The following is a 17,375-nucleotide window of genomic DNA, read 5'->3' on the forward strand; positions in this document are numbered from 1 at the left end:
TGTGTATCAGTTACCTGTAAACACCCCTAATCTGCAGAAAAAATGCCAAAAATTGCCCTAGAAGCCTCTCCGGAAATGTGTTATTGTGAAAATATGATAACCGGAAGTTAGCTTTGTTAGCTTTGATGCTACCTTGATAGCAGCGTTGCTTCCCTTTGTCAGAGGACTGACTTCCGTTTTTGTGTTTTCTCCAGGTTTCTGGAAATCGCTGTTTATTGAGACGCTACGATTTCTGCCTCCTTGTTAAGCAGTAGTAATTGTGCGTGGTTTTCGAGAGGGAGCTGGTAAAAGATCCCCCACTTCAGCTTAAATCGAGTTTGAGTTCGTTTTCTATCAGCCTTTAAAAACTGTTTACCTTGCTAGCTGGCTCGAATCAGCCAGCTGAGAAATCACCTAGCATGTTTCGGTTCTTGAGTGACGTTGATGAAGATCCCTATATGATGTAAGTACTGACATTTCACACTTTTTTCTTTTGACACTGGTGTCTTTGTGTTCTATAAGTGATTGGTAGCTATATTGTGGATTGCTAAGTTTAAAAAATTTCCACTGTCCCTTGTAGCAGGTACCCTCCGTTACTCCTGCCAGCTGTGGGGGCCTACACTGGTCCACCATATTGGATAGACAATAACAAAAAGGTGTTAGCGTTCAACAGTATTTAGTTATAACCAGCCGGTCACTACATTTAGCAGTCAATTGCTCTCATTGGATTTCCACTGTTTCTTTAGAAATCTCTTGTTTTTTAGGTTTAAAAGTGCTCACTTTTGTAGTCTGGCAGGTTTACATTAGCGCATTTCCCGCTGGCAAATGGATGAAAAAAATCCGTAATCTCGCAGCCCTCAGTAAATACAGCATATATGCATTTTTTTGTTTTTTATTTCAGACAAAAAATCGAAATAACAGGTGCAAGTAAATCTTCTATTTCGGCTCATCTCTCACAAACAAACGATTTATTTTTAGAAAAGGCGCACTGCTTGATCAATTATGGAATATAACCGCGATTTTATTCTGATATTTAAACACACATAAATAAACTTAAAAAACATCACATTGCAAAAGACTACTAGTGACAATATCTGAATGGCATATATTTGTACTTTACAATAATGCAAAATAAATCAAAATATTATTTGCAAATGAAAAATAGCTATTTTTTTCATCTAACTTTTCATACAGGTTTTATCAAAAATGAAGGTGTACCACAAAAACAAAAGTATCAGTATAGTCTAACCCAAATAGTACATAATTCTAGATTTTCCAGATGGTACTCTAATTATAGCCGAGAACTCATTTTGAATAAATATGTATGCATATTCTCTTTGCATTCATATCATTCTCAAGACCTACTGTCTTGCCAGTCTTGCATTCTTTACATTAGTGCATTTTTCCCTCAGGCAAATGGATGGAAATGCATAATATTTTGCTCTTTTATAAATGCAGTGTAAAAGCATTTTTATAATGGAAATTAAAAACAAAAACATCTTTGTAGGTGGTAATAAACTTTCTGTGTTGACTCATGTCCAATAGGCCTTTTATTAATAAAGAAGCAATGATTGCATCTCAGCTCTTCATCACACTTATTTTCCATTTAACAGATAAACATCAGCTTTCTGTTAAAACCACAGCACAATCTACCAACACAGATGCACAAAATGCAAATTTCAGTATTTGATTTGGGTCTTGATGTTATACAAGTCAATGTTTGGTGTGCCTCCAGGCTTACTGGATGTTTATTAAACTAATTCATTGGCAGTTGTTTTTGTCCTTTAATATCTTTTTTCTTCTTCTTTTTTTAATCATTTGGTCTATTACATTTTAAATTGGCAAACACACTTTAAAGGAGCAACCAGACAGACACCAATTTTCAGCAACAGTGCAGCCAGAGTCATAGAAAAATAACTAAATTGAGGGGCTTGAAGCAAGAACGGACAACATGAAGTGGGGACTAATTTTCGACAACTATTCGTTAACAACCAAACATCAAGGTGTGTCCTCACTTTAAAGCTGGTTGCTAGTGGGTATTCCAGGCTCTGGTTGTCGTGGTAACCCACTAAAGTATTTACTAACCTGCGATAATATCAATCATTGATATCCTGTGCTCTCATTGGAAGTCTCTCAAATCGCTCACCTGAAAGTTGAGAAAAGTTTGTGTCTTCCCACTTTATGCTGCCAAAGTTGTTGCTCGAAGAAAAAAAGTTTAATTTTTAAAAAATAATGAAAGAAAAAGAAAAAACAGTAGCAAAATTTCATTGATATTCACTGGTCACTGGTTGAAAAATCACTTTAGCTACAAAACGATGTGTCAGTTGATTGACTTGCTTGTTGAAACAATATTCAGATTATGAAAATAATGAAAACAAAGGTGGCTGATAGCCTGGTTAATAAAGCAGGGTGCATGAGAGAGGAGTTCGCTGTGTGAATTTATTAATTTTTTTATATGTATACAAAATACACTATAATAGATTTTCTTACATTACTGGCTTTTCTTGTATTAAACCCCCATACTGGAGAAAATAATAAAGCAAAATAATGGATGGCTAAACTAGGCTCACAAATCCAGTGGAACTTGAAACACTTTGCTGGAGTATTTGCCTTGTATTTGAAAGTTTACAGTTTTCCTCCTTGTGTCGTTTTCAGTTTACCTTCACCTATGTGAGTACAGTTCACACAGCTACACTCAGTTGATTCATACATGCGAAATTGAACACAAAAGTCTGATAAATGCTTCTGATTTCTTCCAGGGATCCGTTTGCAGCTCACAGGCAGCAGATGAGGAGTCTGTTTGGACCATTTGGGATGGAGCCTTTCCCTCTTGCTCCTCAGATGCAGCCACACCGTGCATCACGCAGACAGGTAACAGACTCTGTGCTGATAGATACTTTGTATGAGTTTTGTATGTCCAGATTAGCTTTTTCTTTACTGCCTTTTTTAAAATTTTAAGGTGTATATTTGTCTTTTAGGCTGGCCCTCTGGCTCCTTTTGGCATGATGGGAATGGTTAGTAACACCTTCTATGACCTCTTTTAACAACTGCAAACACGGTGCATGGTGACTTAATTTTCATTAAAGGAATTACAGAACTCTTAATTCTGTCACCAGCCTCATGATGATATTCTGACTGATGATTGATAGGCTCCAGTGTAATTATATTAGACTTCTTAATAGGTTAGATTGAGGTTTACATCCCCAAAACTCTGTAGCCCTGAACATTTCAAGGTATTGCACAACGTAGGTGGTGCAAAGTTTAAGTTTATTGATTTGCTCGGATAAGAAAAAATAGCAGCAGTAATAATAGTTAATAATAGCTAATGAGTTGGCATCGAGTGTCCTGCTTCCTGTACCCTCTCATCAGGCAGCTCCTTCGCCAAGTATGTTCTCTCTAGAGAGAACACACCGCAAGTCATCTCCTGCTGTGTCTGAACTTGCTTTTTCTGACTTTTTACAGAGTGTCAGTGTGAAACCAGCTCATTACAATATGGCAAAGAAAAATCTCTCAATAAAGTAAAAAAAATATGCAAGGAAGGAGCTCGGTTAAATATAGAAAAGTAAAAAAGTAAATCTGAATACAAATGCAACAAAATAAATAAATGCACATTACCCAGATTACCAGTTATTACCTTAAAAGAATCTTAAATCGTAAAAGAATGACTGCTGATTTAAAATAATAAAATAAGTTTTGTCATTTATTATATGGATTTTATGATTATGGTGGTTCAGTGGTTATCGCTGCTGCCATACAGCAATAAGCCACCAAGTTTAATCCTGCTGGCCATCTTTCTGTGTTGACTTTGCATGTTCTCCTTAGCCTGGGTGCCCCAGCTTCTTCACACAGTCCACAGACATTCGTGTCAGTTATTTGTTTATCTTTGTTTGGCCTGTGCAGGGTGTATTTCATCTCCTCCCTGGTGTCATCTGGGATCCTGGATTAAATAAAGGGTTAAAAAATTTAAGGGGATTGCTCAAAGAATGTTTTCTCCTACAAAACGTAACACTTTTGGGGGTTTTCCAACAACGGGAACTGCCGTCATAGAACATCTTTCAGTCTGTTTTTAGGATAGAAGTGCATACTCTAGGTTAGATATCTGAGTGGCCCAGTTAATTGGTTAATCTTGAAAACAAAACAACTGTCTACCAGTCAGAAACAGGAAGAAGAGTAGCTATCAACACTGTGAAATTCTCCAGTATTGGTGGACGCAACAGTGTCCACTGTTGTTATTGTCAAAGGGTTCTAGACCACAGTGGAAAACAGAGAGGCTGTTTATGGCGCTGTGCAGCACCTCATGGCTGCCATGAGCTCCTGCACTGGAAAAGTGGTTATTGACAACTGTGCACTCAACACACAATGTATGCTGCTTTTCTGCCTGTGGTTGGGGATTACTCAAATGAGAAATGTAAAGATCCTCTTATTGCTTGCAGGGTGGAGGGTTCATGGATATGTTTGGCATGATGGGAGAAATGATGGGAAACGTGGTGAGTTGCTTTTCTTTCCAAATAAACAGAAAGGAATTACTGTCGTAAATGAAATGTGTGTCTCACTAGTTCTCCATCATTTCTATTTACTTTCCATTATTTTTCTTCTTCCAGGACAGAATGTCTGGTTCACCAAACTGTCAGACGTTTTCCTCCTCAACAGTGATCTCATATTCGTCAACAGACCCAGGGGCTCCTAAAGTTTATCAGCAGACCAGTGAAACAAGGACAGGCCCAGGGGGGGTAGGAATAACTCATATTAGTTCAAATATTATATATACGAAGTTGTGGTCAGAGCCATGTAAGTAGACCTGCTCAGTGGCTGGGGCCTAATTAGTCTGCTGACCTCATTAACACCAGTAAGTGTAGTGACTGTAAATAGATTATGTACAGTATAAATATCAGAGATGAACTTAAGTTCATTCCTTCCTGCCTGATTTTGTAATCTGAGGTATTTTTTGATTTGTTTGTTTTTTTTTTTCCCCCCAGATCCGTGAGACGCGGCAGTCGGTGAGGGACAGCGAGAGCGGCCTGGAGGGTCTTGCCATTGGCCACCACATTGGAGACCGTGCACACATAATGGCGCGTTCACGAAATCGCCGCACTGGAGACTGTGAAGAACGGCAAGACTACATTAACCTGGATGAGAGTGAGTCGACCCTGATTACAACACTAATCTTAGCTCAGGCTTCACCTACTATTCAAGCTAATTGGAATTGAATTTAAAAAGGGGGCAAAGGAGATGAATGAGGAGTTGTGACTTTGATGGTGTCCCTTCACACACGTGTGATTTCTTTTTTTTCTTTTTGGCTCTTAACCCGTTGTTTGTTCCTGCTAGGTGAGGCTCCAGCATTTGACGAGGAGTGGAGAAGAGAAGCAGGAAGATACGCTCCCCCGAATGCTCGTGGGTTGGACTACGGCCGCGATCGGCGAGGAGGCGGCCAGCAGCTCGCTCTTACCGCTCCTCCCAGTTCAACGTCCCCACCAGGTCATCGGCACGAGTCCCCCAGACACCGTCAGCCCCACACCCGCCCACGTTACGACTGGTGAGAAGGTAAGAGAGATGTCAGAGATCATTGTGCCACTATTATTATAATTGTTGTAATCTGTTGTGAGCTTATTAATTTTTGAACGTGTGTTATCAGACATAAAGTTAAATGGCCATATTTTACTCTTATAAATACTTTTTCGCAGTATATTGGTTTGCACAGTAAGAAATTATAAATGCTAAAAGTTGTCACTGCTTTTTGATTTGCTTTTGTTCATTTGCACCTTGAATGCTAGGAGATTAAACAATGCCAGCTATTTTCCCTACATAGTTCTACAGAATGGTTTACTGCCCTTGTTTTAACACTTTTCTGAGACTGCTCTTCACACATGAGTACCTGCTGCAGTATCCTCCTGAACAATAGGTGCCATTACTCAGAGAAAACCTCCACATTACTCTTAGTATAGGAAGTGAAGATGTTAGAGGTTTTTTTCCAAAGTCTTCCAAACTCTATTTTTCCAGAAAGTCTCCCTCTGCATAACCTTTGAATCTCGGAGCTTCTGTATTCATATATCATTAAGATGGCAGGGGCACCAGTTTAGCTCACTGGGATGAGCAGGCAACCATATGCCGCATCGCAGAGAGCGGCGGGCCTCACTGGCTTCCAGTGAAGTTCAGAGTTAATTTTGAAATATTAATTATAACATATAAAACCTTATATGGCCAGGCTCCTGTATATATAGAAGAGCTTCTGAAACCTTATAACAGCACATGGCCTGTCCAATCTATCTGATCATGTCTCATAATTTCATCGACTTAATTTCAGCAATACCCAAATAAACCTTCTTACCGTTAAAAAATAATTTAAAAATAAGGTTGTTTTCTTCTCTGTTTACTGTTTGCACCGCCACCGTAGCCTGATCATTTTCTTCTAGGAATCTTAAGTCCTTTAGGCTAATGCACAGCAGCCACAAAATCCCAGCACTGTGTTGGGGTCTCAGTGCTGTGCAAAGGTGTGAGCAAGCCTATTAGTAGTTGTGGGCCATAGATCACGCCTCAGTGATCTATGGCCCACAATATAGCTACCAATCACTCAGTTTAGTTTATCTAATGCACTTTTTTGGCATTGTGTGTTTGTCCCTCCAGGTGTTCCGTATAACAATGCGACCAGATTGAAGGAGTTGAGGATTTCCCCGATGCTGTGAACCACGATGAGGACGGGAAGTTGATGCCCGCCATAAATGTTTGATATGACTGGACTGTCTTTACATGAACAACATATTATACACACACACACACACACACACAATGGTTAGAGTTTAAATTCTTTACTCTTACACACACAGACACACTTACAAACGCCCCTGTGTAAACATGGGTATAACTACACTCACTTAATGTATAAATATATATAAACACTCATTCTCTAAACTTGACATGTGTCTTTGCCCACTGCACTAAAGTGCTACAGTATACAGTACATCTGCTGTACAATCCATTTTATGTTTGTGAAGACACTCGTGTGTCGGTGAATTGAATTGTATACTGATAACTAATTAATGTAATAAATAAAAAGTTCATTAAACATTGTTAGATAATTGCAAAGTGTGCCTCTGTTTTGATGTTTTGGGGTTGCATGTCTTAAATTATGGAGTGTTGTTTAAAGAGTTTTCCGATTCTGTATTTTTCCTTTTGTTTTTTAAACCCTTGCTTATTCATAAAATGTATTGACAGCTAAATAACGTGTTCATTTGTGTCAATGCAAGTCTACATACACATGCATGCACGCATTCATAGGTGTGCGCCCTCTTCATCTTCCCTGTGCCACCGTGTCTGCAGGTCATGTGATGTCCAGATGGCACGTTCAAGCGGGGCAGCCAATGAAAAACTTTCCTTTTCTCCAAACGCCCCATAGCTTCCCGTCTGCATTTTGCTCGTGCTGGCTGTATCTTTAATTACATCTAAGACTATTTTTAAATGCACATCCTCCCTCCGGCAGCGGCTGCTCCCGTCTACCTGTCTTCTTGTTTCCTTTAATCCCTATCATTAGATCTCTAACGTTCCCCAACAAGACGCCTTCTTTTCTGCTGTCTTTGCTAAGATGCATCCTCCTTGTGGTTGCTTTGTTGTCACATCTCCTGCCTGTCATCCACGTGCACTTACTTCAGCTGTATCGCAGCGCTGCTTGGACCTGACAGGAAGCGCAAATGAACGTTTCATGTATCAGTTTGCTGGGACAATATTTTCATGTCACGAGTGCCTCTGTAGTTATCAGCAGTGAACAGATGTGCGCGCAGCACGTATGACAGGACTGCATGGGTGTAAAGTAGCGGTGTATGTTAAATGCTCAGATGGTTACATTGTTTCGTGCACCCCTATTAATACACAAATCCACATTACTCCAGCTCTTCTACTCAATTCCTCCTTCCTATCTCTTTTTCCTCTCTCCTTGCTTTGTTCCCTCCCCTCCTCTGCATCTTCCAATGACTCACATGCTCACCCTCCCCCCCGTGTGTCATACGTTTTCACCCCTTCTCCTCCCACCTCCCCTTCCCGCTATTGCTCCTCATTCGCCCACATTCGCTCACTTTCTCCACCAGGCTTCAAACAAGCTGCAGGTAACGTTTAAAAAGATTGATCTGTTTCTTCAGTCCCTCCATCCCTCTCATCCCGCTCCCCTCCCCCATCTCCTCGTCGCTACCTGCGCTGTCTTTTGCGTCTCATCTCTCAGTTGGTCCGTGCTCTCTGTCACTGATTGAAACAGGCGAGAAATTGAGCTGGTTTGTGGTCTGGAACAGGTTGACAGATTTTTAAGTAGGTGCGCATCACTGGTTTCTGATTCATGTCTTTCTCTGTGTGAGTGTGAGCATCTTCCTTGAGAGCCTGTTTTTCCACAGCTTTCCATCCTCAAGGCTGCGTCACTATCATCACAGTGTGTGTTCAAGTGGAAAAGAGGAAGAGAGTGTGAAGTCCTTGTTTTTCATATGAGTGCTTTTGGTATTTCACAGGCTATTTTCATACCGAGCTTCATCTTCACGCGCAGCTTTGCTTGCTCATGTGTTTCCTTCTCTAATTAAAATAACATAGACTGAGTGTATGAGCACTGGATGAAATCTGCATTTGAAATGAGGCCAATGTTCCCTTGTTTTTATTTATTTATTTATTTTTTTAACAGGATGTCTATAGTGAATATTGTTGCCAGGGAGATCTTGGACTCCAGGGGAAACCCCACTGTGGAAGTAGATCTGCATACAGACAAAGGTTTAGAAAAAAATAAAATCTCTTGTGTAATGTCTCAAATTAATGTTTAGATTATTTCATTAAGGTTAACTACATCCTTCTCCATCCTCTTTCCTCTCCCTCAACCTTTCACCCCATTACGTCTGCCTCCTCTATCCACCCACCAATCATATGCTTCGATTCCAGGTCTTTTCAGGGCTGCTGTTCCCAGTGGTGCCTCCACAGGCATCTACGAGGCTCTGGAGCTCCGAGATGGCGACAAGACTCGCTACAAGGGCAAAGGTGTGAACACTTACAAAGACGTCTCCCCTGCACTAAGCGCTCTTGTTTTTCTGCCTGTATCTGATTTTTGCATGATGGTTCTTTTCCTTATTGTAACAAAATGGGGACTAACTGGCTCCACATGTTTTGCACTAAAGGTGTGACAAAGGCTGTTGCTCACATTAATGACACCCTTGGACCCGCCCTCATCCAGTCTGTGAGTACTTCACTTTGGCTCAGTTCAGTTTTGTTTACTGTACATAGCACGAGTTCACAACCAACAGTAACCTCAAGGTGCTTTCTGTTGTAAGTGAAATGTTATAGTATTACAGAGAGAACCAAAAACATCACATGCGCCTCTATCACCAAACAGTGTGGGAGAAGAAGACTCCATAGACTGTATATAGAAAATGGGTGAAGCCAGCATGACATTGATTTCTAGATTGGCTCCACATTATGAAGCCTAGCTGTATTTGTTTTGTTTTTGTTATACAGGCACACCTGCTAATTAGTGCTAAGTGACATACTGCTTAAAATACGAGAGGTTTACTCATCCTTTTGGATGGGCCATGCTTCATTGCAAGTCATATTATTAGTACTGTTGGTGCCAAAAGGCAGAGGTCCTGTTCATTAAGGGGAGTTTACTGCTTGAGGCCTAGCAAACAACAACTGGCTCCAGCTCGTTGTGTTGGAATATATGCAGGTTAGAGTGTCCACACTCCTGTAATGTTAATTAGCCATAGAGACTACAGTCCCGTGTAAATATGTTATTTACCAGGCTAAGGTTTTGACTTTAAACATGTGAGTCACTGTTGGACAGAACCCCAAGTCGCCATACAAGGAACTGCAGATTTAGCATTTTGGCATTGGCTTCGTTTTGCTCAGAAGAAATCTTCAGCAGCATTTGGCTCAGGGAGGGGCAGCCATCTGTTGCAGCCAGTTAGGCTGAGGGTAAAGAGAAACAATGGGCAAAAACAAAGGGAGAAGATACACAGTTAATGCAGTGCAATAGTGACATAAAAATGCATAGGAAGAGAAGAATATGGGAGTGGAGAAGAAGTGATCAGTGCATCAGCTTAAGGCTACATCAGTGTAACTAAGGCAGGGGGTGGCCAACTCCAGGCTTCGAGAGCCGGTGTCCTGCAGGTTTTAGATATCACCCTGGATCAACAAACCTGATTCAAATGATTAGTTCATTACTAGGCCTCTGGAGAACTTCAAGAAATGTTGAGGAGATAATTTAGCCATTTAAATCAGCTGTGATGGATCAAGGACACATCTAAAACCTGCAGGACACCGGCTCTCAAGGCCTGGAGATAGCCACCCCTGAACTAAGGGATACCTCAGGGTCATCTAATCCAACACTAACTATAAGATGTATCAAAAAAGGGAGAGCTTGAACCCAAACCAGGAGAGATGGGCGCGATAGCTGAAGCACTGCCTCCCTTTAAATCTGGAGGAACCACAAGTAAGCCTGTACTGTGAGAGCAAAATGCTCTATTAAGATAGTACATGATGGGGATTCATCCAGCAAAGTGATGGGATAAACAAAAGAATATTGAGTTTATGCTGCAGAACCTGATGAGCAGCCGAGCGTGACTGAAATGAAAAAATCTGTTTACTGTATGAGGAATATTGTGTTTTTCTTCCAGGGAATCAGTGTGCTGGAGCAGGAGAAGCTGGACAATGTGATGATTGAAATGGACGGCACTGACAACAAATGTAAGCCTCGCTCACATCTCGTGTGGGGTGATGGTATATATGTGTACTGACATGTTTCCGCACCAGTGAGTACCGACTGCATGTGTGTGTTATGTTTGTGACTGCCTCTATTTCGCCTCCAGCTAAGTTTGGTGCCAACTCTATTCTGGGAGTATCGCTGGCCATATGCAAAGCTGGCGCAGCAGAGAAAGGTGTCCCCCTGTACCGTCACATTGCTGACCTGGCAGGAAACAGAGAGCTGGTCCTCCCTGTTCCTGTGAGTTTTATAGTTGGTAAAAAAAAAAAAATTTTTCTCCAAACATAAATGACCAACTATAAAAACCCACATCCCTCCGAAATTCTTTTAGGCTTTTAATGTGATCAATGGAGGCTCTCACGCTGGGAACAGGCTGGCCATGCAGGAATTCATGGTTCTTCCAGTGGGTGCCGAGTCTTTCCGTGATGCTCTGCGTGTGGGGGCGGAGCTCTACCAGACACTGAGAAGTGTCATAAAGGAGAAATATGGTCAGGATGCTACAAATGTGGGTGATGAAGGAGGGTTTGCCCCTAACATACAAGAGAACAGTGAAGGTAAGCACGGCGACCACCTGAAAACAATTTCCTTCAGCCTAATCTAACATATCGCTCCTGTTTCTTCCTGTCAGCTCTGGAGCTGATAAAGACAGCCATAGAGAAGGCGGGCTTCACAGATAAGGTGGTGATAGGGATGGATGTTGCTGCTTCAGAGTTCTTCAGCGAGGGCAAATATGACCTGGACTTTAAGTCTCCACCAAATGCTGCCCGCAACATCACCGCTGATGAGCTGGCCGCCATCTACCAGGGGTTCATTAATAACTACCCAGGTGTGTAATGTGGTGTGTGAGTACACATGTTCTCCAGAGAGCACAATGTGGGCACCTCTTAGTCATTAAAAAAAAAAAAAAAAAAAGGGGGGGGGGGTGTTATTGATTTCTCTAAGCCTCAGTCAGCTTGAATCAAAGAATCACAGTCGACTCCATATGTTTTTTTCCTCCCACCATATTTCTTTTGTCACATTTTAGAAAGAAATAGTCAAAGAAAAAGAGAAAAGGGGAGGCAGAAAGAGCCTGGTCTCGCCTCCCGACACATGAAGCTGTTAAGGAAGATTTAATTATGTGCTACATTGCAAATCTGGCAAGCGGGGTACTGCTCTGATGTGGGTCTTTACCCTGTAAATGGTGTGCATACTATTTGTGGGCTGTGTGCATCTTTGCATCTGTAATTAATATCAGCAGATCTAAAGGCATTAGAACAGCTACTAGTGATTTCAGCTAGCCTTGTGTTTCTCCTACAGTGTTGTAATATTTGAGTCATGGAGGAAAATGATCTTACCCACGTGTCCTTCCCTCTAGTGGTGTCTATTGAAGATCCTTTTGACCAGGATGACTGGCCCGCTTGGTCTCAGTTCACAGCCTCAGTGGGTATCCAGGTAAGATATTACAAATTATGCCATTATTATGTGTAAGTAGATCAGCGCAGCTCTTCTTCAACAGGTAATCTCGTATTCCTCCTCCTTCCATTAAACAAAGAACAGTCAAAATTAATGGTGCAGAAGTAAAGTCATCCTTTTTTTATTTAGCAGAATGAGCCAAGCCGTAAAAAGCAAGTTTCTATCAATATCCATACACATTAAAGCACGTACCCCTCCTCTCCCCTCCAATACTGCTGTCTTATTTATTCTATGTGGACCAGAACGTCATTTACACACTTAGGGATACAACAAAGGTTAATGCCCCCTGAATAAGTACACGTGATACCAATCCCAGTGCCCTTCACTTCACTCGTTGTGCAGGTTGTTGGAGATGATCTGACAGTCACCAACCCACGAAGAATACAACGAGCTGTGGAGGAAAAAGCCTGCAACTGTCTGCTCCTCAAAGTCAACCAGATTGGGTCTGTTACAGAGGCCATCAAAGCGTGAGTTGACTTTATGTGTTTCAAACCAAAAACTGTGGGCACACACACGGAATGCAGTTATACTAATTTCCCCTCTGGTTTTCCAGGTGCAAGCTGGCACAGGAGAACGGCTGGGGCGTGATGGTGAGCCACCGCTCAGGAGAGACAGAGGACACTTTTATAGCTGACCTGGTGGTTGGTCTCTGCACTGGACAGGTAACACGTGCAACAGTCTGACAGCTCATATCCCTCTGCTAGCTTAACTGCTTATTACTGATCACATGTTTCATGCTCTAAGTTTTCCTTGGGTCCCGTTGCATAAGCAACATAACAGCAACATAACAGTGCAGCATCACACTTTGGGACCATACAAAGCAGCAATAATCAGAATCAGAATCAGCATACTTTATTAATCCCTAAGGAAATTATGTATGATTATTGTAATTATGTATAATAATATGTATTATACATGATAAAGCAGTGCAAATAAGAGCATGAGGTAATAAACAGATGTGGCAATGAAGCAGCTCAATATTCATTAACTTTTTACTGTACTTCTAAAAACAACTGAAGTCCTGAAATTAATAAGTTAACTAATCAGTGCATTGATAACAACAGTGAAATATCAATACAATCAATTCAGTTTAGTTCAAGGTGCTTTATATTGGAAGGTAAAGACCCTAAATTGTTAGAAAGAAACCTTAACAGTCAGCCAGCCCACTTGGCAACAGTGGGAAGAAAGAACTCCCTGGCAGAACCAGGCTCAGGGTAGAGGCAGCCAACCACCGTTCCCAGTTGGGTGTGAGAGGGAAAAGAAGAGAACAGAGACGGGATGAAACGCAAACTTTAGGAGAGAAACATACAAAACATTTGGTCATAAGATCTTCATAATGCTAACAATTTGCAGCTTGTTTTTCTCAACACTTTTGTCTAAAAATATAATTTTAAGAATAGTAGTCAGAATTTGTAACATTATACACAGAATAATATATGTATTAAATATCAAAATGCCAGTTAGTTATTGCCTCGGTACAGAGTATTAGTACTAAATGTGCAGAACCTGCTCGAGGGGAGTGTAACCCGGTTACGTTGTTCCCTAAATGCTTCATATGCAGGCAGTCTAAAGCTGAAAACAAGTAATAATCAAATTGTGAGGACTGCAGATTGAAACAACTTTATCCTCAGCACTGCACTTACTGGAGACTCCAGCAGTCCACCTCCCAAGTAGGAAGAGATCAGATAAACGTCGACAGGCGATCAGACATGTGGAGATTTGTTGAATTAATGGTAAAAGTTCAGCCACGTCTGTAGCTGTTAGTGTTTTTTTTTTTCTTCATTCAGATCAAAACTGGAGCTCCCTGTCGATCTGAACGCCTGGCCAAATACAATCAGCTCATGAGGTGGGTATCTGTAGCTTACATTGCATAAATGTATGTACATGGTATGCAAATGGATTCTTGTATAGCGCTTGCACTATTTTGATATTTCTCCTCTTGTCTTCATTCTTTTATCTGTTGTATCTTCTTTCACATTCACCTTCCTGCTCTGCATTTCGCCTCCTCTTCCTCTCAGGATTGAGGAAGAGCTGGGCGATCAGGCTCGCTTTGCTGGACACAACTTCCGCAACCCCAGCGCCATTTAGGGAGTGGGGTACCGGTGTTCTTAGCAGACAAAATGAGAGAGAACAAAAAACCCCACGCATACATATAAATAGTGTCATATTTCCCTGATTAGTTCTATGTGGTGAGAGGTTTACGTGTATCAGCAAAGCACTAAACACAAAAAGATTAACTTAAAAGCATCAAAACGAATTAGTTTTCACATTATGTGATAGAGATGATTGCCTACAGCCAGCCTCCACGAATCCTAACAAAGCCTGGTGGAGGAAAAAAAAAATCTACTGAACTACTGAGACACACTCCCCTTCACGGGTTTGTTAGTTTCTCTCACTTTCCTGAGCCCCCTGACTCTCTCCTTTTCACTTGCTGCAGAAGTGTTTTGATCTTTTTTGTGCCCTGTTGTTTCCTCCTCTTCCTCCTCCTTCTCCTCCTCCTGTTTAGCAGCTTGCTGCAAAGTTGTGTCTGCTACTTTGTCTGTTCAAAGTGAAGCTTAATAAAGAGATGGATATATGTTAACTCTAACCAAAGATCTGGGTGTGTTTGTTTTGAAGAGAAGCCTCACTGTGCTTATTTTCATAATTTGAGAGGTAAATATAATCGGTTCCAATCCAACTTCTGGATAAGAAGAATGAGTTGTTCATACTTAAAGACTTCCTATAATGGTTTGAATATTTCAAACCTGTTCCGTGTCTCTTTCATGCAGGTAAAAACACTTTTGCAGGGAAACACCCGTGCATCCTCGATTTTAGCTCCTCCTGCTGCCTCCTCTGTTCTATAGATGCAATTTGGGAATGGATTTCTGGGTCACAGTCAGACACAGAAGACAAGGAGGCACAAAGTAGTAATGAGAAAAGCCCTGTGCCTTTGTCAGGTCATAGTTGCTGTAATGTTTCCTTTTAGTGACCCTGTGTGTTTTAAGACTTATCTTGTTAGTCTCTTTTTTTCATGCTCTATCCTGCTGTCATTGCGCAGCGTTTGTCTTTTAAGTTAAAGCAACTTTAATTACTTTAATTTAATCTGTGTGTGTTTGGGTCCAAGAGTCTCTCCAGCTTGACAGTTTGGTTTCACAAACAACAACAAAAAATGTTAAAGTTGTGTAGCTGTCTTGACTTCTTTACACATTGCGACTTAAACAGACTTCTGTGATGCACAGAAATTCATTAGAATTGTATCGTTAAATATAACCAGCTGTCAGAGGCAAACACCTGCTGTGTTGTCGTCAACAGTCTGTGTCATAGCAGATAATTTTGATACTACAGGAAAAGCACAGGTATTATTGGGAATATTAAAAAAGACCTGTTGCCGAGTGAAAAGTGGCTCAAATGTTACATCCACAGGCAGCAGTGCAGCAGCTTTTTTTCATTTTAATATTATTAATCTTTTATACTGCATAAAAAATAGTCTTTAGAAACTGTTTTAAACAATGTTATTGCAGCAAGTATCACAGAAGGTGATGACTTTATATAATCTAATACAAAGAAGGTTATATTAGGAGAAGAGACAGTTCACACACAAAGCAAAGACAGCTATACATATAGTGGATAGATTAGTGTAAAGTGGATGTAGGAGTGGAGACAGTTGAAGCGTGGGCTAATAAACGTGTAAATTATGTAAAGTAGTCTATTAATATACCAATCTTTTGATAAAGGTATAATAAATGTGCAGACCACATAGAAAAAAACATTGTAATAGGAAAACTAAACAACCCCTCCAACACACGGGCCCGTAATACCCTAAGATATACATTAGATGTACCAGCTTAACACTTTAATACAGTAGAATTAATATATTTCTCAATGACATATGAAGGAACAATCTCAATAAGCTTTTTCTTTTCTTTTAAGCATACTCAAAAGAAATAAACCCAATAAAATAAAATTAATTGAAATAAATGAGATTAATAATGAAGTGTGTGGAATCTGGAGCTCAACAGGATAAAATGTAAATGAAATACAATAAAACATCATGTAAGCTATTTTAATTATGTTTTAGTTTGTTTACTGAATTTGAGATATTTCACTGAATGAAGCCATTTTATTGTTATATACTCAGCTTTTATTTAATAACAATAATTGTAGTATTACTATGTAACACTTGTTTACATTGTACTATTTTAATTTTGTTGGATTTTATTTGGATTTTAAAGGATTACAATTGGAACTGTATTACAATTAAACTTGTCTACTCCTTTTAGTTTTTACCGTGTTTTGTCGTTTTGTATTTTTTATTGATTTATCAATTTATACATTGCTTAATAAATTTAGCTTGCCTATTTCAGTTTTGTTGCAGGTTAGGGAGAAATAAAGCATGTCTTGTCTTAAAAGCTGAATATAATGCAGTAAAGTGGCTTTACAAAGTAAAATTGCAAAAATAAAGCAGTATATTGTAAAATAATCTGCCACATTCATGCAGTTTGAGTGTGTGCACCTTCACTTTATCTAAGTCAACGTGGGTCTTCTATAAGGAACAAAAATAAATTGAAATACAGAACATGTAATTATTAAATTAGTTTAAATTGGTTACATAGCTTCACACCTGGCTCTGACAGCTGCACAGGTGTGACTGCAGGTCAGGTATCAGCTGCACGCGCCGGGCAGCAGAGGGAGCGCGAGCGGGACTCGGTTCCTGTCTCGCCCCGGTTGCTAGTGATGATGATGAAGGAACGCTGGAGCTGCGCAGGCGCACCGCGCACAGTCTCCGGCCGGGTTTCCATAGTTACCACACAATAGGAGACGGGACAGGGGGCTGAGTGAAGGGGAGAGAGAGGGACGGGAGCGGAGAGGGGAAGAGGAGGAGGAGGTCTGCAGAGCCGCTTGACTGGACACACCGCTGCAAGCTTTCCCCAGACAGACAGGAGCTGCTGGACAGCCTGGCGGACACACAACACGACAGAGATTTAATTGATCGTTTATTAATTGCCTAATTAATTCGCACGAGCCTTCTTTGTTAACTCGCACACACTGACATTAAAATGCCCAGTTTCCTGTTTTCTCTTTAGTCCACCTTCAGCAGAACCTCTGAGAACAAACAGTATTTGTTCTCGTTGTTTTTCTTCTCCTCCTCTTTCTGTTTCACTGCCAGATAAAACCATAGTTATTCACTGCGAGCCTTTCCATACAGTAAAGGTGACTCTGGAGGGACTAGGCAACAGAGACATAGAGACCC

General features: G+C 40.7%; 2 protein-coding genes across 4 annotated transcripts; both read left to right on the top strand.

Moving 5' to 3' along the window:
• Window positions 1–112: 112 nt before the first annotated feature.
• Window positions 113–7,059, top strand: mlf2 (myeloid leukemia factor 2). Its single transcript, XM_084943429.1, has 9 exons — window positions 113–442; window positions 2,635–2,649; window positions 2,739–2,850; window positions 2,958–2,993; window positions 4,413–4,466; window positions 4,581–4,709; window positions 4,956–5,115; window positions 5,305–5,520; window positions 6,601–7,059. The coding sequence occupies exons 1-8, from the start codon at window positions 399–401 to the stop codon at window positions 5,514–5,516; spliced, it is 762 nt and encodes a 253-aa protein (XP_084799555.1). The 5' UTR covers window positions 113–398; the 3' UTR covers window positions 5,517–5,520; window positions 6,601–7,059.
• A 904-nt stretch (window positions 7,060–7,963) lies between these two features.
• LOC146377908 (gamma-enolase-like) lies at window positions 7,964–14,737 on the top strand. 3 transcript variants are annotated; one of them, XM_084943426.1, is made up of 13 exons: window positions 7,964–8,072; window positions 8,630–8,715; window positions 8,881–8,976; window positions 9,114–9,172; window positions 10,608–10,677; window positions 10,800–10,933; window positions 11,025–11,247; window positions 11,322–11,519; window positions 12,048–12,124; window positions 12,488–12,612; window positions 12,699–12,807; window positions 13,933–13,991; window positions 14,164–14,737. In XM_084943426.1, exons 2-13 carry the CDS (start codon window positions 8,631–8,633, stop codon window positions 14,231–14,233), a joined length of 1,305 nt encoding a protein of 434 aa, XP_084799552.1. In that variant the 5' UTR covers window positions 7,964–8,072; window position 8,630; the 3' UTR covers window positions 14,234–14,737. The 3 variants fall into 3 exon arrangements, with proteins under 3 accessions (XP_084799552.1, XP_084799553.1, XP_084799554.1); XM_084943427.1 differs by lacking the exon at window positions 7,964–8,072 and adding an exon at window positions 8,107–8,272; XM_084943428.1 differs by lacking the exon at window positions 7,964–8,072 and adding an exon at window positions 8,107–8,268.
• The last annotated feature ends 2,638 nt before the right edge of the window (window positions 14,738–17,375 follow it).

The sequence above is a fragment of the Perissodus microlepis genome, chromosome 11 (genome assembly GCF_051167445.1).
Source record: "Perissodus microlepis isolate ML-2025 ecotype Zambia chromosome 11, ASM5116744v1, whole genome shotgun sequence".
Classification (NCBI taxonomy): domain Eukaryota; kingdom Metazoa; phylum Chordata; class Actinopteri; order Cichliformes; family Cichlidae; genus Perissodus; species Perissodus microlepis.